The sequence below is a fragment of the Ornithodoros turicata genome, chromosome 3 (assembly GCF_037126465.1).
Source record: "Ornithodoros turicata isolate Travis chromosome 3, ASM3712646v1, whole genome shotgun sequence".
In the NCBI taxonomy this organism is placed as follows: Eukaryota; Metazoa; Arthropoda; class Arachnida; order Ixodida; family Argasidae; genus Ornithodoros; species Ornithodoros turicata.
This window is the reverse complement of record NC_088203.1, coordinates 85,894,982-85,916,909: the sequence shown is the minus strand read 5'-3', so window position 1 is coordinate 85,916,909 and position 21,928 is coordinate 85,894,982. Positions and strand designations below refer to the sequence as shown.

Sequence of the window (21,928 nt, the reverse complement as noted above, 5' to 3'; positions counted from 1 at the left end):
GACTCAAAATGTGCGTTACAGAGCCTAGCTACCATGTTTACTACGGGATCTCTGGCGACAGCAGCACAAGATGTCTTACACGCACACCATGCACACCACGCACACCACGCACGCACACACAATTTGGATATGAAAATTGCCACAAAAAGGCGTACGTCCCCTCTCTCTTCCAATCAGAAGAGATAACGCTATCATTCTTCTTGGCAATGGTTGGAGCACAGCGTGCTATGCGGTGAAGTTCTGTTTATAGAGTGTAGAAAACCCTTATTTAGCCGCATATTTTTTATTATTTCTTAAAATTCGGGGTTCGGTCCAACCAAAAGCTGGTGACAACGCTGTACCACAAGTAGGCTAGTGGGACAGCGGGACCACAACCGTAAAAGCGGGACCTAAATCTGGACGTCTGTTCACATTACGTTAGACCATATAGACCATACAAGGCGTGAATATGACGCCATGAACGGGGACTTTTCTCGGCTTTCTGGGAGGCAGGACGCGATCGGGTAGCGCTGCTCTCCCATTGCATTGTCGGGCAGGCTAAGCGCAGAACAATACCTTTGAGCCACAGTGGCTTTGCCGCAGCCCGGTGAACAGGATGCTACTGGGTCTCCTTCTGGTCGCTGCTTCAGCTCCTCTAGGTATTGGTTCTTGCGTATTTTCTTTCTTGTTATACGTACAGTCCTCGCAGTGTGGACCAAGGCTCCCACCACCAGTTCTCTGAAAGTGAACCTCTTCGTGGACAATGTCCTCCGCTCATCTCTTCTGCCACCGGCTACACCCCTGCAAGACTTCGAGTTCAAGGTAAGATACAGAGCATCGCATGCAAAAACTAGCTTAATGCGTGAGTACTTTGCCCATGTAACGTGTGCCCATGCGTTTGGGTGAAACGGAGTTACTGTTGGCAGTAATTGCAGTGTGTGTGACAGTAAAAAAAAAAAAAAAAAAACAGAGAAAAAGAGAGTTAACGCGTTACACTGCACCAGGATCACACACCAAAGAATGCTGAAGGAATAGGTTGAGATCTCCACTTGGCCGTCTCGACAGCAGAAGTTTTGATATAGTACTAGTAGAAGTAGCACATAAGCTGGAGGGGGTGCTGGAGCAGGGTGGCTGCCCTTCGTAAAGGTGCTGGCTTTGGCTTTTTGGTAGCCCATGCAACCAGAATTTGCACGGGATTTTCATCCCGAGGACGGGTGTGTGTTGGGATCCCGTATGTGTGACACCTATGTCTGCTCAAAGCCGCTGATCCAGGGAGATGGGGTAACTTCGCCAATAATCCTGGCGGTTCGAGCCGCCACTTCAGCGCAGGCTGACCGCACCTTCTCCCTACAACCCCCCCGCTAGACCGAGGGAGAGGGGTGTTCCGGATGTCCTGACCGCACCTCAATATCAACAACAACAACAGCTTTATTTTGAAATGGAAAGTGGGGAGGTTCATTGTCAGAGGCGGTACTCTACCCCATTGCTGGTGGGGAGGGGGGGAATAAAATAATGATCCCCTTCACAATAACGATTGAAGTCCGATGGTGTCCAGAAACCTCAAAAGAGCTCTAAGCGCAGATCGTTGCTGGGCATGGATTGGGCCAAGGACCAAGCAATTTTGATAGGGAGAAGGGGTGAGAGTCCAGCTGACTAAGAGACTCGGAGAGCGCGGTTCGGGAAGGTTGGTAGTGGGGGCAATGAAGAAGAATGTGCTTCAGATCCTCAAGAGCACCACAGTGGCAGCAGGTGGGAGAGAACTTGTCTCGAGCGGTAACGCCACTGAGCTGTAAAGGCCACATCGAGTCGCATTCGGTGAATTAAGCATCTTGACGAGAGGTGTTTCGTGGCATGCGGAAAATGAGCGTTGGATCAACTCTGCTCAACATAGATGGGGGGGGGGGTATGTCGGTTGTCCATTGACGGGAAGCCAGGGGTGTCACGAGGCGTCGCAGAATGGAACGGCGGTCTCCTCTCAGCAGAACAATACTGGTCAGTTTCCTATACGAGAGTGCTACTTCTGCGGCGCTGTCGGCCTGCTCGTTCCCCAAGACACCACAATGGGCTGGAACCCACTGGAGAACTAGCCTGTGGCCTGCTGCGTAGACAGTGTGGTAAGCCATTAACACATCTGTGAGTAGGGGTGCGGATGGGCCTCGTATGCCGGAATTTTCAATAGCTTGAAGTGCAGATTTGGAGTCTGTGAAGACTACCCACTCCCGCGGGGTAAAATCAGCGATGTGTTGTAGAAAGAAAAGGATGGCATATATAGAGTCCCGCAGCTGTTGAGGAGGTTGGATGTGAAAAGCGTCGTCCTTGCACTACGCCTTCGGATGGTATGACGAATGCTGAGGCGGACTTGTTGTTGCGGGATGCGCCACCTGTATATGCTGCCGTAAACGTAGAAAACTTCTCGCCTACCAGAGCATGAAAATGGGCTCGGAAGACTTGAGGGGGGACCTGATCTCTTCTTTCCAGAATGTTCGGAAGGCTTACGAAAGTCGGCGGTACCGGCAGAGACCAGGGGGCTTCTGGCGGTATAATGTCCTTAGCTATGAAGCCAGTGAGAGTCTGGCGTGTCCCCTGCGCCACTCGATAGAAGTCGCTTTCAGGGCGGTATCGAATTTTCCTGAGGAGCGGGTGACGGGGAATGTGAGCACGCAAACTTAGGAAGTGCCGAGCCGTTTCACGTTCACGTAGAACCTCAACCGGGAGTTCACCAGCCGTGTTTCAGCCATTCTTGGAACTCCGAGGCAGCGACGAAGGCTTCGAGCAAGCAGGGACCGAAGGGTATTTAATGATGTTGTTGATATCCTGTGCAGAATGGGGAGGCTGTAAAGCACAGTCGCCCTCACCAACGCCGCGTGAACTGCGAGCAGGGAACGCTGATCACAGCCCCATCCTGAGCCAGAAAGATGTTGAATTGCGGGGAGCCATCGCTACACTTTAGTTTCAAGGTGTTTAATGTGGCGAGCCCCGCGTAAGTCCCAGTCGATTACCACGCCAAGGAAGCGGTGGAAGCGTAAGGGCTCGAGCTCCTTGGCACCAACCCAAAGAGGGAAATTGGTCATATCCCCGATATATTGGAATCCCCGATATGCCCCTGTATGCTGGGCTTTTATTTTCATTTTTATTTTTTTTTGGGTGGTGGTGGTGGGGGGGGGGGGAAGGAGTAACGTCGGGACTGTTGGAGCCCTACTGGTAGGAACTTTGGAAAGGGAAGTGTTGTAGGTTTTAAGGGGATGTTAGGGTTAGGGATGTTGGGGTGAGGGGAAAATTCCAGGAGCCGAAGGAGAGGGACGCTGCGTTCTCAGCACTTCTGAGCTTTATAGTGAGCTGTGATATGAAGAATGTGTGTTATAGGTTCGTGTGTGTGCTACGCCTTGTATTTTTTTTCACTGCATTCCCGCTGACCCGATTAGATGTAGTTTTTTTCGATTGGGGGGGCGGGTTGTCTGAGGTTGGGGGTAGTAACTTTTCCTTTACAAATGTGGTTCGCATGGGAGTAGCAAGACAAGTCTGCACAATCTGCATAAAACGAAAACGAAAAAAAAGGGGGTGGGGGGTTCTACGTTACAATGCATGTTCGAGACTACTGCGTTTCCGACCTTAGGCAGGGTGCCGTTTTGATTCGTGGTCACAAAATGATTTCGCTCTCACATAGCGCTCACATTTCGCTCTCCAAATATATATTATGTACGCATGCGTATTATATATACGACAAAACGTTTCCTCTACGATATGCCAGGGAAAAGAAATACCGTATTTTCCGGTGTATAACGCGCACCCCTAAAAATGGGGCCAATTTGAAAAAAGTTCCATGTATAACGCGCACCGCAATGTTGCTACAAGCTTCTGTACTGCCACCACTATACACAATAAACCAAGGCGGTGTATAATATATGCATATGCTTTATTGGAAACATACAGAGCAACAGAGTCGGTGTCACACAGTATACTTCAGTCTCCTCTCCGCTTTCGGTTTCGCGTCCCTTCTCAATCACGCCAGCCTTCCGCAATGAATTCAGCATTATTGACCTTAAGCAGCGTCATTAACTTTTTATGAAGCCCAGTGCCCTTTCGCCGGTTTTGTCAACTGGCCCTAAGGGATTTGGGAGAAAGTCACTCTGGAAGAGGATAGAATTTGTACGTCACCGACCTGAGAAAGAACTCTGCAGGAAAATATTTCCATGTATAACGCGCACCGTTAGATAGCGCTGTAAATCATTTTACACCTTTATTTGCTCAAAAAAGGTACATTGTTATAAAAACACCATTTTCTATTCTGCAAAGGGTGCAAGAAGAGCATTACTAAAGGTGTAATATCGACATACATCTACGTTTTATCCAATGTCGATCATTAAGGGTGTAAACTGGGGTGTTGAAACAGGTGTTTATCGTCTAATACACCTTTTTTACACCCCATTTTAATTGGGAATATGGTGTTAAAAATTGTGTTTTATTTCGTGAGAGGAAAAATATACTGGTTTCACAGCTCCAAGTAGTCACATTATAGACGATAACCTGAGTTAAAAACACAGTATTTGACAGGGAATGATGTTAGGAACTTAGCTGATATCTTTGACTCGTTGCAAGCGTGGGTGTTAATTGCAAAAACGCATTCCCGTCACCGTTACAAACGTTTCCCGCCCCACCACATGTAACGAACGTTCCCCAACAAATTGTATTTCAGTATTGTATGATCCATTCGACACGCCAGTAGAGGCTACTGAGGGTGCCCGAGCCCCGAGGTCTCTTCAAGTCTCGGCACTCACCTTGGTCCCACATACCAAGCTAACGAGGCGTGCTTGCGGCGCATTACGCTCCGGTTTAGGTTCTACAACGGAAACACCGCTGGTATAGTCTGCCGTGTTCACGGTGGTGCTTGCCATAGAAGCAAGAACATCGAACTATATGTCTCGGCCACTGGTCTCGCTAGCCATTTGCGAGGGAATATTTGCCAGCAAACAATTCCATCATAAAAGGTGTTTTCAATAGAATACTCCCCTTTTAAGAGTGTTTTCGTTTTTAAACGCCCATTATGACAGTGTTTTATTAGAAATACACTTAACTAAAGGGTGTATTAGAAAACACCCATCATTTGAGTGTAAAGGCAACACCAAAAAGGTGTGCGCCATGGGACAAGCCATTTACACCAAAAAAGTGCAAAAAGTTTACTGTGCGCGCGCAGGACCTCTTCAGAGCACTTTTTTACTGTGCGCGCATTATACACCGGAAAGTACGGCAATACAGACGCTTAGTCCATTTCAGTGCGACTAATCCGATAACGCTTCTGGATTCACTATCTTGACGTACTGCTGCCTTAATTGTTTTCAGTAATTAGTATTAATTATTGGAAATAAATGGCTACTTTAAGTTGTATGAACCACGAGGACTTTCTTCTTCTTTTGAAGTGATAGGAGAGGTCAGTGACACAAAAGGAAGACTCTATAAGGAGGCAAGAATGACTTTCGAAATCCGTCGATTAGAATTTCACATATACAGCATTGGAACGTTTCGTTTATCGACGGATCACCAGAACTAAAAAAGAGAGAGAAAAGAACAAAAATATACGTTCTCTAATGATGTACGCCTCATTTGCGCAGCTCTTACCCGTGTTAATTCGGCTGTAACGTCGTTCGATCGTGCGCGCCAAGTCTCCTTCACGCAGCAATCGATGAGACCGCATGAGAAGGGGGCGCGCGACACACTATTATGCGCAGACGCCCGACTTTCTTTTATCACGGTGGTGATGAAGGAGGCCGAAAGCAAAAAAACCCTGATAATTTTTAAATTTCTTGTATTTGTGTGGATTCTAATGTTCAGAAAGAAGCGACAGCGAAAGGTATACAAATAATATGACACATTATTGGAGTAGATTATCGGCGTAAAGCGAGCAGCCGCGCTCAGTTAACCCAGTTGAGCAGCATTACTGAGTTGCGTGGTTGCGAGTGTTGAGAAGCATTTGTACCACTTCAGCGCTTCATGGGTAAGATTTGGCCTGTGAGCATTTGTCCGGCGATCAATTGTCCACGTCCCTACAAGAAGACATATGGGGAAGTGTAAGGCAAACAGGGTGCAAAGTTGATATTACAAACACCCATGGCTCGTGCCATACTCGCAACCGTGCTCCACGAGGGCTATGAGCCTCTTATACACTCGCACTGACCTTGTACGCACGAGCACACCCGGAATTCAAGAGACACTGTTTTTCAGCAGCGATCTGTCATATGGATACGTGAACAGCCTAAGTTTTGGTAAGTCTGGGCGCACCAACGAGAGACAGGTTCTCCCTGTCCAGTGGTTTACCCAGAATTTCGTCTATAGTGTGTGTGTGTGTGGAGGGGGGGGGGGGTGACGTCACGACGTGCAGGCTACTCCCATGTACTTTTATGCTCTTTCACGAAATATCGCTAACATCACAAAAGTTTAGGGGGGTGTCTTCCAGATTTTGGGGGGTGTTGGTGTGTGCAGGAGGGGGTCCGGATAAATCACTGGTCCTGTCCCTCTAGTTTTGCCCAGCAGACTCACGCTTTTCACATTATGGAGTTTGTTGTCCACCAGTTGACCTGCACTCTTAAAAATGAACTTCACCGCATTGCACGCTCCTATAACCAACCATGATCGCGAATGATATCATTATCTTCCCCGACTTGTTGAAAACGGGAGGAGTACGCCTCCTGTTTTCAACAAATCGGGGCAGATAACGATATCATTCGAGATCATGCTTGACTATAGGAGCGTGCTATGCGGTGAAGTTCATTTCTAAGGGAGTGCAGCTATGAATATTGCAAAAAGGGTGACAATCGAAGTTTCTTCCTCACCTGAAAAATAAGATCCTCCCGTGCAAGATTATTGTTACGATCTAAGTTAGCGAACCTCAAATTGTTTCTACTCAAGCATCCAGCGACCACTGAGCGACGCGTCCTCCAGCGCCACTTGAAGCCACCTTGAAGCCACTGGGAAACCCTTGCCCTTCCTCAACTGCTTGGGCCTCTGCCCAACAACAACATCCATCATCATTCACCATCATCTCGCCCTCAAGCAATGGGATAGGTGCCGCCTGAGCGGCAAAAACATCCCGCTACATTATAACCACTTATTTATTGCTGTTGTTATTGCTTTATACAGATATAAAAATAAGGAACGACGAGTTTTTCTCAAAAGCGTTTTGTCTATACCCAGGTTAAGAAAACGGGGATGACGAACCGTCAGCTGAAAGCCAAGTTCCGCAACGGTGCCCTGCGCCAGGGCAGCTCCCGTGTGGCAAGAGACGAGGATTGTGGCGATCCCGTCTGGATGGGCGGCAACATCACCGTCGTTTGCAGCGTCAGTCTGGGTCCCGTCAACGCCACATACGACGCTGAGATCAAGGGAGATACATTATTTGGTACGGTATACAGCTGGGCCTCGGCCCTATAGAACCGCGCGTAGGACATGATACTTAAAACGGGGATTGCATACTCGTTTATGGTAACTTGTGATAAAATTCTCGTTAATTAGTCGCTTGGTTTTATAATGTGAATGTGAGTCTTTGTTGTTGATTTTCTCGCCAGAAATTAGGTTTTCTATTAGTGTATACTGGAAGTCCTATTTTGCACGGAGCACGATGTGGTACCGGCACAACCAGCAATATATAGTTCTACATCATATTGAACCTGAATGTATTAGTTTATCAGCACTACATGCTTTCCGCCAGGACTTGCAATACAATACAGTCGCATCAGATATGGAAGCTTTCTTTTGTGCACGTGCAGGCAAGACAAAGAAAGAAGTGCGTGCCCTGGGCGTCATCCCAGCGACCAAGGCAAAGTTCGAAGCGACTGTTCGACCAGGTTACCCGCTCTACGTGAAAGGCATCTATTTCGACAGCCTGGACGTGGAAAGCGACTTCTCCAAGAAAGTCAACCTTAACGCCGAGCGGTTGCAGCATTTGAAAGACGGCTTCGAGAAGAGAGTCCTGAGTCAAGTGTACAATGTCCTGTACAGCCACTATGTCATGCTGCTCAAGGGGATGCTGCAGTCGGCTCCTTTTCCAGCTTTCTAATGAAATTCAGTCGGAACTACAGAAACATCGAAAATAAAGTCCATCGTTTCTCATTCTAAGCAGCGCTGATCTGACTTCATTGTATATAGTCTTAGTAGAGCCCTTGGCACGGATGATTTAGTTTACGCACAAGTGACAATGGCACCAATCTTCAACTTGTCGTTATTGGTAGTGGTAGTGCTGAAAAAGTTCGCCGTTGTCTGCCTCACAGAGGTGGACAACGTGACGACTGACGCCGCTCTGGGGTAATGTGCATCCTGGGCCGACTTCTAAGGGAACTGTGCCGACATATGTCGAGGCCCAGGTCTTACGTGATGTCATTGACAGTCAGCTTACAGTCTATGATTTTGCCGGATTGGTCGTACTGAAAGGGCAGCATTTCGTCGGTAGCAAGCACGCTAGATGTGCGGTTTGGTCACGTGTGAAATATAAAAGGTATACGTCGAATTTCCTTGCGGTCTAATTCCGTAGCGGGGGTTTTAATGCGCTCAATGACAACACCGCACACTATTACAGCACGTTCGCTTAGATCGATTCTTCAAGGTGATCTCAGGAAATATGAACCTTCAGATTCAGGACAAGCCTAAAGTGACCAAAGATGGTGAGTAATGCATTACCGGTGAAGCGTGGCTGTACGCCGAAATAAATCTTTTAAAATAAAACATTAAAAAATCCACGCTTAAAATTCCACCCTTCGAAATCCATTTTCTGAAATAAACGGTTTAAAAATACACGTCCTCAAAATAAACGCTGTTAAAATAAATCATGGTTAGGCTTAGGAAGGTAACGCTCCGTATCAAAGTAGTGATAGCCGTATGGGCGACACGATGTTCTTTTCGGCGAAACATGCTATTATGATGTTCCTTGCTCATGTTTGTATTGTTATCAATTATATAACAACTTAGGATTTCGAAATATCCAGCTTAAAAGTGATGACGACGATGCGCGTATGAATACAGGACATGCACACTTGATCATACCTGGGTAATAGCATTATTGTAATGAAATTACAGTAATTAATTACTTTTTCTGGTAATTTGTAATGTAATGCATTACTTTAGATATTAGGTAATTTGTAATGTAATTTAATTACATTTGGGCTGTAATTTTAATGACATTACTCATTACTTTTTACAAAAGAATCGAGTGTGTGTTCTGTGTTGGCACTTGGCAGAAAGACAGTTGGGGACTAGCGAGTGAAAAGAATTCCAACGGCATTATGAACGGTGACGCACTCAATCGGCACGTGAAACGTCAATTCCCTTTGACGAGCCAGTTGCCTTAGGCAGGGCACCCACAAACAAACGTTGTTGGGTCAACGGTTTGCAGCCCTGAAGAACCATTGTTTGCGGGCCCCATCCTCCTGACAATGTTCCTGTTGTCGTGATACATTATGTCTCCTTCGTCTCTACATTGTGGAACGATACGTCATACGTGGCACACTAGGATGTAAAAGAGACAAACAGAAGAGTACAAGCTAACTGTTGATACACTGTAAGCATACATTTTTTTCCTCGAATTTCAGGGAAGGAAAGTTTCGTCAACTTGTGTGTCTCTTCTGCCTTCCACAAACTCGGAAACATGTATGCCAATAATGGTAACGTAATGACATTGTAATGTCATTACTTTTTCGTAGTAATTGTAATGTAATTTTATTACGTTTCTATTGCAGTAATGAGTAATGTAATTTAATTACATTTTAGAAGTAATTTACCCAGGTATGCTCTTGATCCTTGAGTCAGCTGAGCGCTGTGGACGGATTGCCACTGGTAAAAGAAAGGCCAAGGAAGCGCGCACGCACACGAAAAAGAGAAACGCAAAATCAGAAAACATACCAAAGAATGGCCAAACTCTCCTGATAGTCGGCTCTATATTCCGGTGTATCGAAATCCTCGGTCACAGTTATAGCCCTGGCTAGCCCCAAGCGCGAGGAGGGTACTATTTTCCGCGGCGGACGTAGAGCCGTCAATCAGCAGCACAAATCACGGCACACAGAGCACACATCAGGGACGATGGATGTTAAAAGATTTATTTCGAAGCATTTATTCTTCAAAATTTATTTTTCGGAGTTTATTTCGACAGCGTGGATTTTCTCATGATTTATATTGAAGAGTTTATTTTGCAAATTTGATATTTAAGAGATTTATTTTTGAACGTTTTATTTTTACATGATTTATTTCGGCGTCATCCCTGAAGCGTTACTCCCCACCTTTGGTCATCTTTGGCCAAAATGTAATGGTGATGCATTACATTTTGTGGAGGAGCAATGAGTGATGTAATGCCATTGCATTGTTGCCTGGTATCGGATAATGACATTACTAATTACTCATTCACTTGAGTTGAAAATTCAAGGAATGGTCTGTGACCAGAAGCAACGAATAAACCTCTACCCAGTAACGTCATCATGACGTTGGTAGGCAACATTGAAACCGAAAGATATCGGAAGGGGAGGGCTGGGTTCCACGAATGGACACTTGTTCGCTGCCTCCTATTGAAAGAAAAGTAGGACCGAAGGTCGCGTCCTTTTCAGGGACTATCGTAATCCTCTCAAGACCGTGGCTTTCGGGCGTGTCCTTGTTCGCCTCTAGCTTCGAACGTAGTCCAATTTTACCAGATTGGTGGCGCTGTTGAACACTATGACGTCATTTGTTTACAAACAGGGAGAGATCTTTTGTGCCTGGTACAGGCACAGTTCGACTCTTCACTCTTGTTCATTCTTGTAGTCACAGACTCCTTCCACGCTGCAATAAATCTCATCTATGGTTGCTCATGTATATTATGCAAACTACCTTGTTGTTTAGCACATTACACCCAAGTGACTTTCAATCAAAAAGAAAACAAGTCATCATCATTGTCATCATCATCATTATGCAAACTGTTCTCATATCTCTCGACGACACACACACACGCGTAAATGGGATGATGATGTGGTGGGTCATTCATCGCCGTTATGGCGGTACACTGCCCCATTGCGCTTGTGGAAGGGATGAGAAAGTCATGATGATGGAAAAGTGTCCTATTAGAGTTCGTCCATTAGTCCAGTGCTGGAGAGGAACTCTCGCGCTTGCTTCCAACTGTCAGGTATACTTTTCCAATTCTCCGGGATGTATTAAATACCTCGAGTAGACACTTCCGATATCCCTCATCCAGGTTACGGATAGCCCGATAAGTGATATTGTCCGGGCCCGGGGAGGATCGAACACGTGACAGGAGGAGTGTGTTCTCTATAACTCAGCGATCGAAAAGTCACTATCTCTCGACGAAATCATTCGTTACGTAGCGGTTTTCCAGGAACTCTAATTACTAGCTATCACCCTGAAATGTGTAACGAATTCTTGCACGTATCACATCTCTTTACTATGTTCTTCAAACACCGCATAGAAATGGGTTAGGGACTTCTGGGAAAATGAAATGCCAAAGTAATGGCATTAGTAATTGTAATCAGTAATGTCCCGTCAGTTCCACCAGCCCGTTTGTGGCGGTCTTTTGTCCGTCTTGGAATGCAAGGAACTCCGAAAGGAAAAAAAAAAATATGCAGATAAACAGCGGACGCACATTTCAATGTGTGTGTGTTTTTTTTGTTTTTTTTTCCTGGCACGCATCTTTCTAATGGAACTGCTCAAAGAGTTATTCCTATTGTTGGCTAAAGACTCATTCCCACAGTCGAAATTTTGTCGAAAGCAACGCTGACTTGCGCACGCTTTGCTCATCAAGCAGCCTCACTCGGGATGGTCTCGATTTAATGAACAATCCGATTGCTGAGCTGACGGTGACACTAATGACGAAATGGAAGTGCAAATTGGGCGAAAAGGTTCGTTTACCCAGAATTTCGTCCCTGGAGGTTGTCGGGCCCCGCGGGGGGTTCTGACGTCACAACTTGCAGGCCACTCCCATGTATTTTTATGCTCTCTGACGAAACATTCCGTAATCTCACAAAATTTTAGGGGGTGTCTCCCAGATTTTTTTGTGGGGGGAGGGGGATAGGGGGTCTGGATAAATCGCTGGGTGACCCCTTCATATCTGCAAGCGTGAAGACACACTAAAAAGAATAGTGAAGGTGTTTGTATGTGCTAGGCAGTACATAAAATGTAATGTTATTCGTAAGGAAAGGAAAATAACTCATTTGTCTTTGTGTGGAGAGAGTGTTGGCCGCCTTGCGGCAGACAAAGTTGCGTATGTGTAGCCCGCGGTTCCGGGACATTTGATCGAACGCCGTTTGGTCGAAAGCAAAAAAGAAAGAAAAGAAAAAAAAATTGAACCTTTGCGTTTTTCAACGAGTGTTTTAAAGCAATCTTTCTTTTGTTCCACCATCCCAGAGTGGAATTCTCTGCCCCAAGAAGCCGTTAATGCTGCCAATAATACATTATTTATGGCTAAGATTAGGTGTCTTATGCACTGATTCTTTGTTTTTGCTGTTACTCTTCTTTCTTTTTTTTTTTTTTTCGTTTCTACCATGTAATACTGTGTGTACAATATTGGTGTGTTTTTCCTGAGAATGATGCAAGTAGCATCACCATTGTACATCCTCACTCCTCTGCTGTAATGCCTCACGGCGCTGCAGAGCTCTCTGAATAAATAAATAAATAAAAAAAGCCGTTTGATCGAACGCAGGACATTTGGTCGAAAGCCATTTGATCGAACGCCGTTTGATCGAAACGGCAGCGGTCGTTTGATCGATTTTTTTAATTGCTTCACTTGGGGTGTCAAAAATGACAAAAAAAGACAAGAAGAAAAAGCTGCAGTTCTAAATGCAGTTATCCTAAGGAACATTTAACTTTGTGTAATCTGCTTCCCCGTAAACACATTCCTCAAGCTAACCCACTTTTTAGTGTCCAAAAAGCAGTACAAGGGCCAGGGTTGTTCACTGTTAACCCGTTGGACAACCGAATAGGTTTTTCCGCTCTGACACATCGTGACTAAACATGCTGTACTTGTTAATCCCCAACCCTTTGTGAAATAATAATAGACGTCAAGTATTAAACATTTTGGCAAATGAATTAAAAAATAAGTAAATGAAATTTTTGATGTTTATTCCCGTCGAATGTGAACAAATTTTAACAGTGGATTATTGTTTGTAATCAACTGCATAGGACCACTGTATAGGAGAAAGAGCAGTTTCAGTTTATTTACTTTTCGCCTATGTGCAAGTGAACCTAAATTTAGTTCTTGCAACAGACATGTAACCGAAGAAGTCCTTCGAAACTTAGACAAGATTATAAGGCAGCAGATCTTTGTACTTTCTCTATTTCTTCGGATATCGTGCATGTGTAGTGATTCGAGGCTGCAGATGCATACTCCAAGGTCGAACTAAGGTTTTACATGCTGTTAATTTAATATCTCTCGTTGTACCATGGCGAAATTTCGTTCTTAGCACCCACAGACTTCGAGTGGCTTTGCACATATGACTATCCCGTTTCAGACCGTTCCCTTTAAATATGTCGCCAGCAATAAGAAGGGTGCATAATGTAAAAAACCCCAAGACTAGGGAACACGAAGGGACAGACACAAACACGGGTGTTTGTGTCTGTCCCTTCGTGTTCCCTAGTCTCGGGGTTTTTTATATTATGCATCATCTTCACCAGCTCGCTTGCTTCCTAGCCATTTTTTCATAAGAAGGGTGCCCAGAACAAGGATAGACTATCGGCTGCTCTCAACCTGGGCAGCTTTCTTCAATATGTGTCCTACTGATTGGTAAATGACAAACGCCTGCAACTAACCAGTGGTCTCCCCTCTTCGGCTGCAAAAAGCAAAAAAAAAAAGAAGCAAGAAGAAATAAAAAAAGCAGAGGACACTGATTGCCTGCTCCGTATGCTAGAGTCAAAAGTTACAGAAAAAGTGGAGCAGTTACAGAAACAACACAGTGCATGCAGCTTTGAATTCCCTTCGAACAAACGTCTTTCGAACAAACGTCTTTCGAACAAACGGCGTCGATCAAACGGCTTTCGATCAAACGGCTTTCGATCAAACGGCTTTCGATCAAACGGCTTTCGACCAAGCGGCGTTCGACCAAACGGCGTTCGACCAAATGGGCGGACACCGTAGCCCGCACTAATTTTGGAGGCAATATCCACCACACTAAATTTACTTCTACATTTGGACGATATATGGAATATGGAAGAAACGCATGCAGAAACCGCAGCATCGTTACATTAAAAAAAATAATAAAAAAACGCTTGTGATCGACGAATATGTCAACATTGGTTGGCAATTGGAATATGGCAACAACTAAATGGCGAAGCATTAGAAACTTGAAGAATATCGATACCTAGGGGCTGTACTTAGTAGAAACCTCAAGTGGGACAGGCACATAGATTATATTAGTAATAAGGCTAGTAGGACTCTCGGGTTAATGAAAATAAACTTTAAGGGTGCCCCAAACTGTCTATGAGCCGTACATTCGTCCGCTTTTAGAATATTGTAGTGTGGTTTGGGACCCAACAGAAATAGGTCTCAAGAGCAAACTTGAGAAGATCCAAAAACGAGCCGTTAGGTGGGTAACAGGCAAATACTCGCCTTATGTTAGCTCCTCTAGCTTACAGTCCGTGCTGGGTTGGACCACGTTAGAAACTCGTCGTAGGATAGCAAATCGCAGATTCTTTTATGATATTTATCATGGTACCACCGCTATTTCGCGTGACCTTTATTTGATGCCCCTAAACTTCATTTCCGATCGACTAGATCACAAATGTAAAATTAAACCATATCGTTTTCGCACCGCTAAAATTTTAAAATTCATTTTTTGTTCGCTCAATACCACATTAGAAGAGCCTTCCACGTGACCTCGTCCTCTCAAACTCGGGTACTCTGTTTTCACAAAAAACTGGTTTCTTTCTTTTCGGAGTAAAGGCGCACACTTTGGTTAGATGTTGTACTTATCAAATCCGTGTCACTGATGTGATATCACGCTATACATGCTTTTGGCTCAATCCGTACTACGTGTTAATTCTACTGATGTAGAGCAGAAGGGTATGACTGATAAATAAATAAATAAATTGGTTGGCGTTACTCGCTCTGTACGCGCCACATGCGGGATGTGGGCGGTCGTCTCCTACGCATTTATTCGCCACGCGTGCAAGGCAAAGACGTGCGCGCGACGTTTTGACGCTGAAAAAACGTTCCATGCGTTTCGGGCTTCAGGCCGTATTCCAAGACACGTCCCTGTCCACCAAGGATACCACGTCATATTGCACTATGGGTTTGTACGGCAACAAATGGCAGACATACAGGGCGACAAAGATGCCGTTGAAGCCTTCGTAGTGAAGCTCCTAGAAATATCGATGCAAAATGTGGAAAGTGCACGTCTGAGCGTGGGCGACAAAAAGATGGGCCACACGGAAACAACGTGTCGCGCATCCTTTCATCGCCCGAGTGCGAGCTCATCGCCGAATACGTTGAAAAAGGGAAAGAAAAAGTCACCCTGAACTCGTTGAAACAACCTTGGACGGGATTCTTAGTACTGGGCAACTGGTTCTAAGCGGCCTCAAAACGCACTGACGTCACCTCTGCTTGTTTTGGCTGCACGTGCTCTCGAAAGTGGCAGCCCTGAGGTCTCTTCCGAGTCAGGATTACGAGACGTTTTCCACCGAACACGAACGGGTACGTGATAAGAAAGGATTTCAGAGCATACGAGAGCGAATGTCAATGTGATTCCATCACAAAATTAATATCTCGGTCTCGTTGTGCAATGCAAAACCGCGGAGCGCAAGATAAATGGCGTGTCACGGGACCACGGGCTGTTATGTCTCCGGCGTGACCTACATGAACGTGTTTCCTCTTTAGATTCGAACACTCTTTCCTCTCGTAAAAACGAGAAACTGGTTTCACCACCTGAAGACAGCCGCCAGACCACAGTTGCTGCTGATCATCGCTCAACGTAAGTTGACTCAGAAGCCTCGCTCCAACGGGTAACGTCTCGGACGGCAACTCTTTGTTCGAGACATTCGTGCTTTCTCTGTATCTTATACAACAAGCTTCTTTCTTTGCACTTTGTAGGAGGAACCATGTATTGCTTGACGGCGTTCTTCTTGGCTGCGACAGTCACGCTCTGTAAGTTAGATTTTCGATAGACTTTTAAGAAGAGATACGATGATGTATAACTTCTGTTCTTTTCTGTAGCGCTGGCTGCAACAACGCGCGACTCAAACCAATATATCGACACTGTCCTCCAGCACAACCTTCCTGGCCTTGTGAGAGGCACTGGCAAGCTGTATCCGGTAGCTACAATCCCGGACTTCAAGATCAAGGTATCGTTATCTCACGTTCTATGTTTGACAACGTGGTAGGAAACTTTGAATGGAATGAAACTTTGGAAAAAAGGAGACATGAAAATTTAGGAGCATTCGGCAATTGCTGATACGCCATGTCCTCGAAAAAATGTGTCGGCAGTTTAAGACGGCTGAAATTCAAAAGTACTGTTCGTCCAGAGTAAATCTGTCATAAGTCAGTCATAGAGAAACAGAAGCTTGGACAGAATGTGTCACAACATTTCGCGGATCAGTTACGGTGTTAAGATTATTCGTCCGTGCTGTTACCCTTTGGACCGCAGACTGACTCTGGGAGTACAGGTTGGGACAAAAGTTTACAGAACACGCGAGCGTTGTACTTTTTCTTCGGTGCGACACCCTAGCGGCTGCCGGAAGCGGGGGAGCTCACTGTTTCGGAGGGGTGGAAGGGTGCGCTGTGTGCGACATACGGCAGTGAACTCACCCGCTTCCGGCAGCCGCTAGGGTGCCGCACCGAAGAAAAAGTACGCCGCTCGTGTGTTCCGTAAATTTTTGTCCTAACCTGTACGTACACTGCGGCTTCAAGCACAATGATGGGCAACAGCAAACAGAGGTTATGTCAACGGCTGCTACGCAAGTAAAGCCTATGAGGTTACTGTAGACCTCCATTTATCAGTGCGACCTAACGTTGAGGGCAACAGCCGACAGACAGAACAAGCTTCATTGAGAAACAGAGACAACGGGTAGATGAACTTCCCGGAACATTCAGTCCTCCAATTCATTTAATATATGCCGTGCAAAACACACATTGATTGATTTGGATTTATTTCTTTGCGCATACGGAAATGAGGGTAACAGGCGCAAAAGGCATAACCCATATTCGAACTAGCAACTATGAGTGATAGCAGAAGACAGGCGGCAAGAAATACCTCTTTCGAATATGCGTCACCAACTGACCCAAATTTTCAGTGTTTTGTTCGTAACTCGAGGGACATGAACGACAAACAAATCGTGACTATGTCATGGGGGATTCACCGCTTGAGAACAGTATGCTACCCATTACAGACAGACACTGCATGACAGCTCCTTTTCCTATACGGTTTGAGGCAATCGCTGTAGGCGATGAATACTGCACACTCGTAGCGTCTTTGTTATTCGAATAGAATCCAATTACCCCACATTACGCTTTGACTTCATCATGATGGCTCACCAAACACCTCAAAATCAGTACTGTAGTCGGCAGAACCTCTGTATAGCACATTGCACCTAAAACGCGTGTACCCAATCGATTCCCAAGAAGTATATGTATACTTATTTTTACCGGAAGCCAATTACTACATGATTTCAACCGGAGTTAGTCATTACAAAATAGAATCTAATGTTTCACACACCTGAGTCTGTGAAATCTGAAAGGTATATACCTGAAAAGCTCAAAGACCCTAAGTATGTGTCGTAACGTTTTAACTGAAAAGTTGTTCCCGTAAAAAAACGCAACCTGAAGTTGAGTGTTTTAATGCTACGTATTGCATATTGATGCACGTCTTATTCTGGTTAGGGAAATATCAAAAGCGTTCGGAACTCCAAAATGAAAGCCTAAATTTGTCTGACGTCTGGTGCTCTATGGGTGCTAACAACAAGCAAATGAACAAGCTCGTCTCTGGCTTTAAAAGTTGATTTTTACATTATTTATTTCGCCGTCATTCCCCATGAACCCCAATCATCACCATGAAAATCACGATCAAAATAAAGTTAGTTGAAGTTAGACGAGTGCATTCGTGCCTGGGAGTTAAAGGGCTAATTGGCAGAGCAGCCCTTTGTTTATGTCAACTCGAAAAGCCCATACTTTCTCGAAAACTTTCTCGAAAACTTTCTCGAAAACTTTCTCGAAAACTTTCTCGAAAACTTTCTCGAAAACTTTCTCGAAAACATTCTCGAAGGTTGAAAGCACATCCGTGACCAACCGTGACCTGAAGGCGGACCTGGAGCATGGTGCCGTTCACGGCCTCGACACAAGGGTCCGACGTGCCGGGGACTGCAACCCACCAGTGCTGATAGCAGGCAATGTCACCATCTCCTGCATCCTGGATTTCAGTGGCATCAATGCCACTTTTGCCGCTGAGGTACGTCCCATCTATGATCTTTCTTTAGAGTTCTCATATAGCCATACTAGAGTCTTTTACATTTAGCAAACTACATTTAGTGACTCTAAATCCTACTCCTCATGGCCGTTTGATCACTCCTAAAAAGGAATGCTCACTGCGTAAACGTTTCTGCAAGAGAAGGAGATTACATGTGGCCCTGAAATGAAGTCGAAGGCTTGCAAGCTACACGTAATCTATATGCAAACGGCTACATCAAAGAGTCGCATCACAGCCGACATTGTAACCAGACATTTGCATGTATACTAAGTGGCAAGGAACCACGACGTGTTTATTAAATTATTTGATACGACCATTCCGATGTCTTTGACCACTCCGACTTTGAGGGTCAAAATAAATTTATGTTGTGGTGCGAGGTAAGATTGCATTCGGCCTTCTGTACGACATTCTATACTCCAAGTCAACATAAGACTTACAATCACTGAGGTACTGCCAGCGGAGAATGTAGCCCGGGCATATACGAGAAGATGGCGGACGCCAGGGGGCGAGGAAGTTTAACTGTAATATTTTACGTGTCGTTGTGAAAGCACGCATGTGTGCTCAAAGTGCGTCGCCTCTGACGAGTGTTTTTGCAACATGATCAGTGTGCAAGCAACAGCTTGAAGCATGCGGGCGCACTACCTTGCGACTCAGACGGGTTGGGAATCCCGGGCCACTTTTGCAGTCCCGGATTTCGGGATTTTTTCCGACTAATCCCATGATCCGGGATTGATATAAAACCCAAATAGCACGCACAGCCTTTGTGATTCGATCCTGTGTGTGTCTCCTCGGCGTTCTGTCGCTGCGTGCTTACATGCGACATTTTTTATCCCAAAACTGATAAGGCCTGTTTTATGTTCTCCCTAAATGAGAAGCTTGTTTTTATTCGCAGTTTGTCACGCATAATGTTCACGCCTTTAGATCTGTGGGCGGAGTTGGCTTGTAGGAGTTAACATGTCCCGAAGTATAGTTCAGGAGCTTAGCTAATATGTGCGTGTCTTTCGTCGCACGTATCTGTCGTCGAAGACTGCGAGTCAACAAAGTTTATTTTGCTTATCATCATCTCCATTCGTTTGCTTCAGAATTATGAGCACATAAAGAAAAGTGCTTTCACGTGCCAAGCGACGCATGTACACTTTCAATAAGAAAGCGTCTTGCTATGTTCCGTTTCTCGCAACGACATGATAAGGCTGAGTGGAGTGGAAAGCTTCCTCTTACCTTGCAACTCCACTTCTTTCTTCAAACAAAGCGATCAGGTTATCGGTCATCAAAATTTTAGACCGCCACGTGGACGAGCCGCGTTTGCCATGTTGGGGGTCAATGACATGAGGTACGCAGATTCAAAAAAAAAAAAAAAAAGAGCGAGAGAGAGAATAAGAATTTCTTGTGTTTTAGGCTTACATCAAGACGAAAAAGTTTCCACCACCCAACATTGTTGAAGAAACAAAAATATAGCAGGGCAAGCTACTGTAATTCTTCGCTGTCGCCGGCGTTGAGGGAAAAGGTTAGGCGAATATATAGGTAGAAAACTCGACAGCATAAGTCAGTTCTCGGTGGCGCGTTTAACACTGGTGAGTTTTGGCGCATCGTACGCTATCGCCGCCTTTGCGTACGTAAGGGATAGCGTTGGTGGTTCTGCGCACACGCAAACCATAGAGAGAGCTTCGCGCATTGCTCAGAACCACCACGCTATCCCTTACGTACGCAAAGGCGATAGTTTACGATGCGCTAAACATCTCTACTACGTCCTAGACAGAACAAGTATTTCCCAAAGAAGCAAAACCTGCACCCGAATACAAATAGCTCCCTGTAGAACATGCCTCTGTTCGAAATATCGGTGGGTCCCGACATAGAGCGTTGAGGTAGGATGAGACACATGGGAAGTAGGGAATTTTGGGTAATTAATGGTGTCTTGCAGGAAGCAGCACATCCGGAGCTCCTGCATGCACAAGTATACCTTGCGAGCACAGCGTGATCAAACCTGTTGCTACCAGCAGTGAATGTCGTTTCAGCTCGAGCATCGGTGTTTTTAGTCCATGCTGCGCGTGCACGCGTGTGCTACGTCATGGAGCAGTCCCGGTGGCGTAATTCCAAAACACTACCCTGTACAACGGATCGCGCTGTGTCTAACTTTAGCGGGCGATAGCTGATCGTCTGGCAACTTGCGTTACCATGGCAACGCCGAGACGCTACTGCATTTCCACCGGTTTCAAATATCGATGGAGAAAAAGAAAGCAGATCTCTTTTCCAGTTGATGTCTCGTCAGCCACACTTTTTGGGTCTGTTTTGTTTTTATTTATTACGTACGATTACATCAATAACATCAGAAACATAAAGCGGAGCACCCAGTGGGAAAAATTTAACGTAATTAGTAATTTGATGGCTCGACTTCCTGTCGTAGTGATATGATCTGTGAGCATTGACAGTCTGTCAGTGAGACCATGCAAGATATCAGCTGAGACATCGTATCAAGAGACGTAGTGGTGGCGTCGTGAAAATGGCGCACAATGGTCCACAACTTCAGGCTTAGAGCTTCGGAACTGTTGTGGTCTCTCTATTAATTATATTTTTGCTGTTGCGTCAGCGGGAACAACCGGCTTCCGGTGTTTATAATTTTTGAGACCTCTCGAAACACGGTAAAAATGAACGCCAAACAAAATTACAGTAGTACAAGATTGAATTGACTTACAACATAATAAAATAACAAGATAACTTCTCTTTGTCATTTATCTTCGCCCTATCTCGTAATACTTCGGAAAATATAAACACCGAAAACAAGAAAGCTTAGCTTATTGCAATTTTTGTTTCTTGTTCCATTTAAATACAAATGGATTGGGTGCTAGCTGTAGGAAACTGAACATGTTCGCTGACCGAATTCCAGCTTGCGATACTTATAAATATGCGACGCGCAGTGTGAGAGCAGTGGGCGCGTCGTAGACATAATTATACCTGAGACATACTCAGCAACTAGTTGCTATAGAGCAATACAGAAAAATACGTCGGCGCTTTTCACGGACAGACCAGAGATGACACCTTTATATGGTACAGCACCCTCAACTGGAAATTAAAACTGCCACATGTGCGCCCTTTGTGTGATATGAAATTATTTTCATAACTAAAGAAAACATCTCCTTTGCGTTGGGATTCAGTTTTTCTGCCCATGCATGTACTTCCCATTTACGCTAGGGGTTTGCCTGAATGATATCACTGTCTGATGTGCATTTCACACCTATACCATAGGGTAAAGTATTCACGATTCCCACCAGCTCCCGTGGCATAGTGGTTAGGATGATCGCTTTCCACGCCGAGACTGGGAGGTGACACGGGTTCGAATCCTGTCACCGGCTGTGCTGTCTGAGGTTTTCCCTGGGTTTTCAGAAGACTTTCCAGACGAATGTCGGTACAGTTCCCCTTGAAGTCGGCCCAGGACGCATACTAACCCCCCTGTCCCCCACTCCTTCCTGCTGTCCTCACTCCATCTGTCCACGTCTATACGCCGCTCATAGCCACAGTTGCTTCGCGGCGCTAACACGGAACTAAAA

General features: G+C 45.3%; 2 protein-coding genes across 2 annotated transcripts in view; both read left to right on the top strand.

Moving 5' to 3' along the window:
- Positions 1-525: 525 nt before the first annotated feature.
- LOC135388756 (uncharacterized) lies at positions 526-8,085 on the top strand. Its single transcript, XM_064618522.1, has 4 exons — positions 526-638; positions 689-801; positions 7,165-7,369; positions 7,737-8,085. The coding sequence occupies exons 1-4, from the start codon at positions 596-598 to the stop codon at positions 8,024-8,026; spliced, it is 651 nt and encodes a 216-aa protein (XP_064474592.1). The 5' UTR covers positions 526-595; the 3' UTR covers positions 8,027-8,085.
- Positions 8,086-15,537: 7,452 nt separating this feature from the next.
- LOC135388755 (uncharacterized) overlaps positions 15,538-21,928 on the top strand; it is an 8,903-nt gene continuing 2,512 nt past the window's right edge. Inside the window, exons 1-5 of the mRNA XM_064618521.1 lie at positions 15,538-15,622; positions 15,806-15,899; positions 16,019-16,072; positions 16,142-16,269; positions 18,186-18,368. Coding sequence (XP_064474591.1) covers positions 16,027-16,072; positions 16,142-16,269; positions 18,186-18,368 — 357 coding nt within the window. The 5' untranslated portion in view covers positions 15,538-15,622; positions 15,806-15,899; positions 16,019-16,026. The remainder of the gene's footprint in view (positions 15,623-15,805; positions 15,900-16,018; positions 16,073-16,141; positions 16,270-18,185; positions 18,369-21,928) is intronic.

Coding starts and splice junctions, on each gene's coding strand:
- LOC135388756 (XM_064618522.1), top strand. CDS start 596: ATGCTACTGGGTCTCCTTCTGGTCGCTGCTTCAGCTCCTCTAG. Junction 639..688: donor CGCTGCTTCAGCTCCTCTAG/GTATTGGTTCTT, acceptor CAGTCCTCGCAG/TGTGGACCAAGGCTCCCACC. Junction 7,370..7,736: donor CAAGGGAGATACATTATTTG/GTACGGTATACA, acceptor GTGCACGTGCAG/GCAAGACAAAGAAAGAAGTG.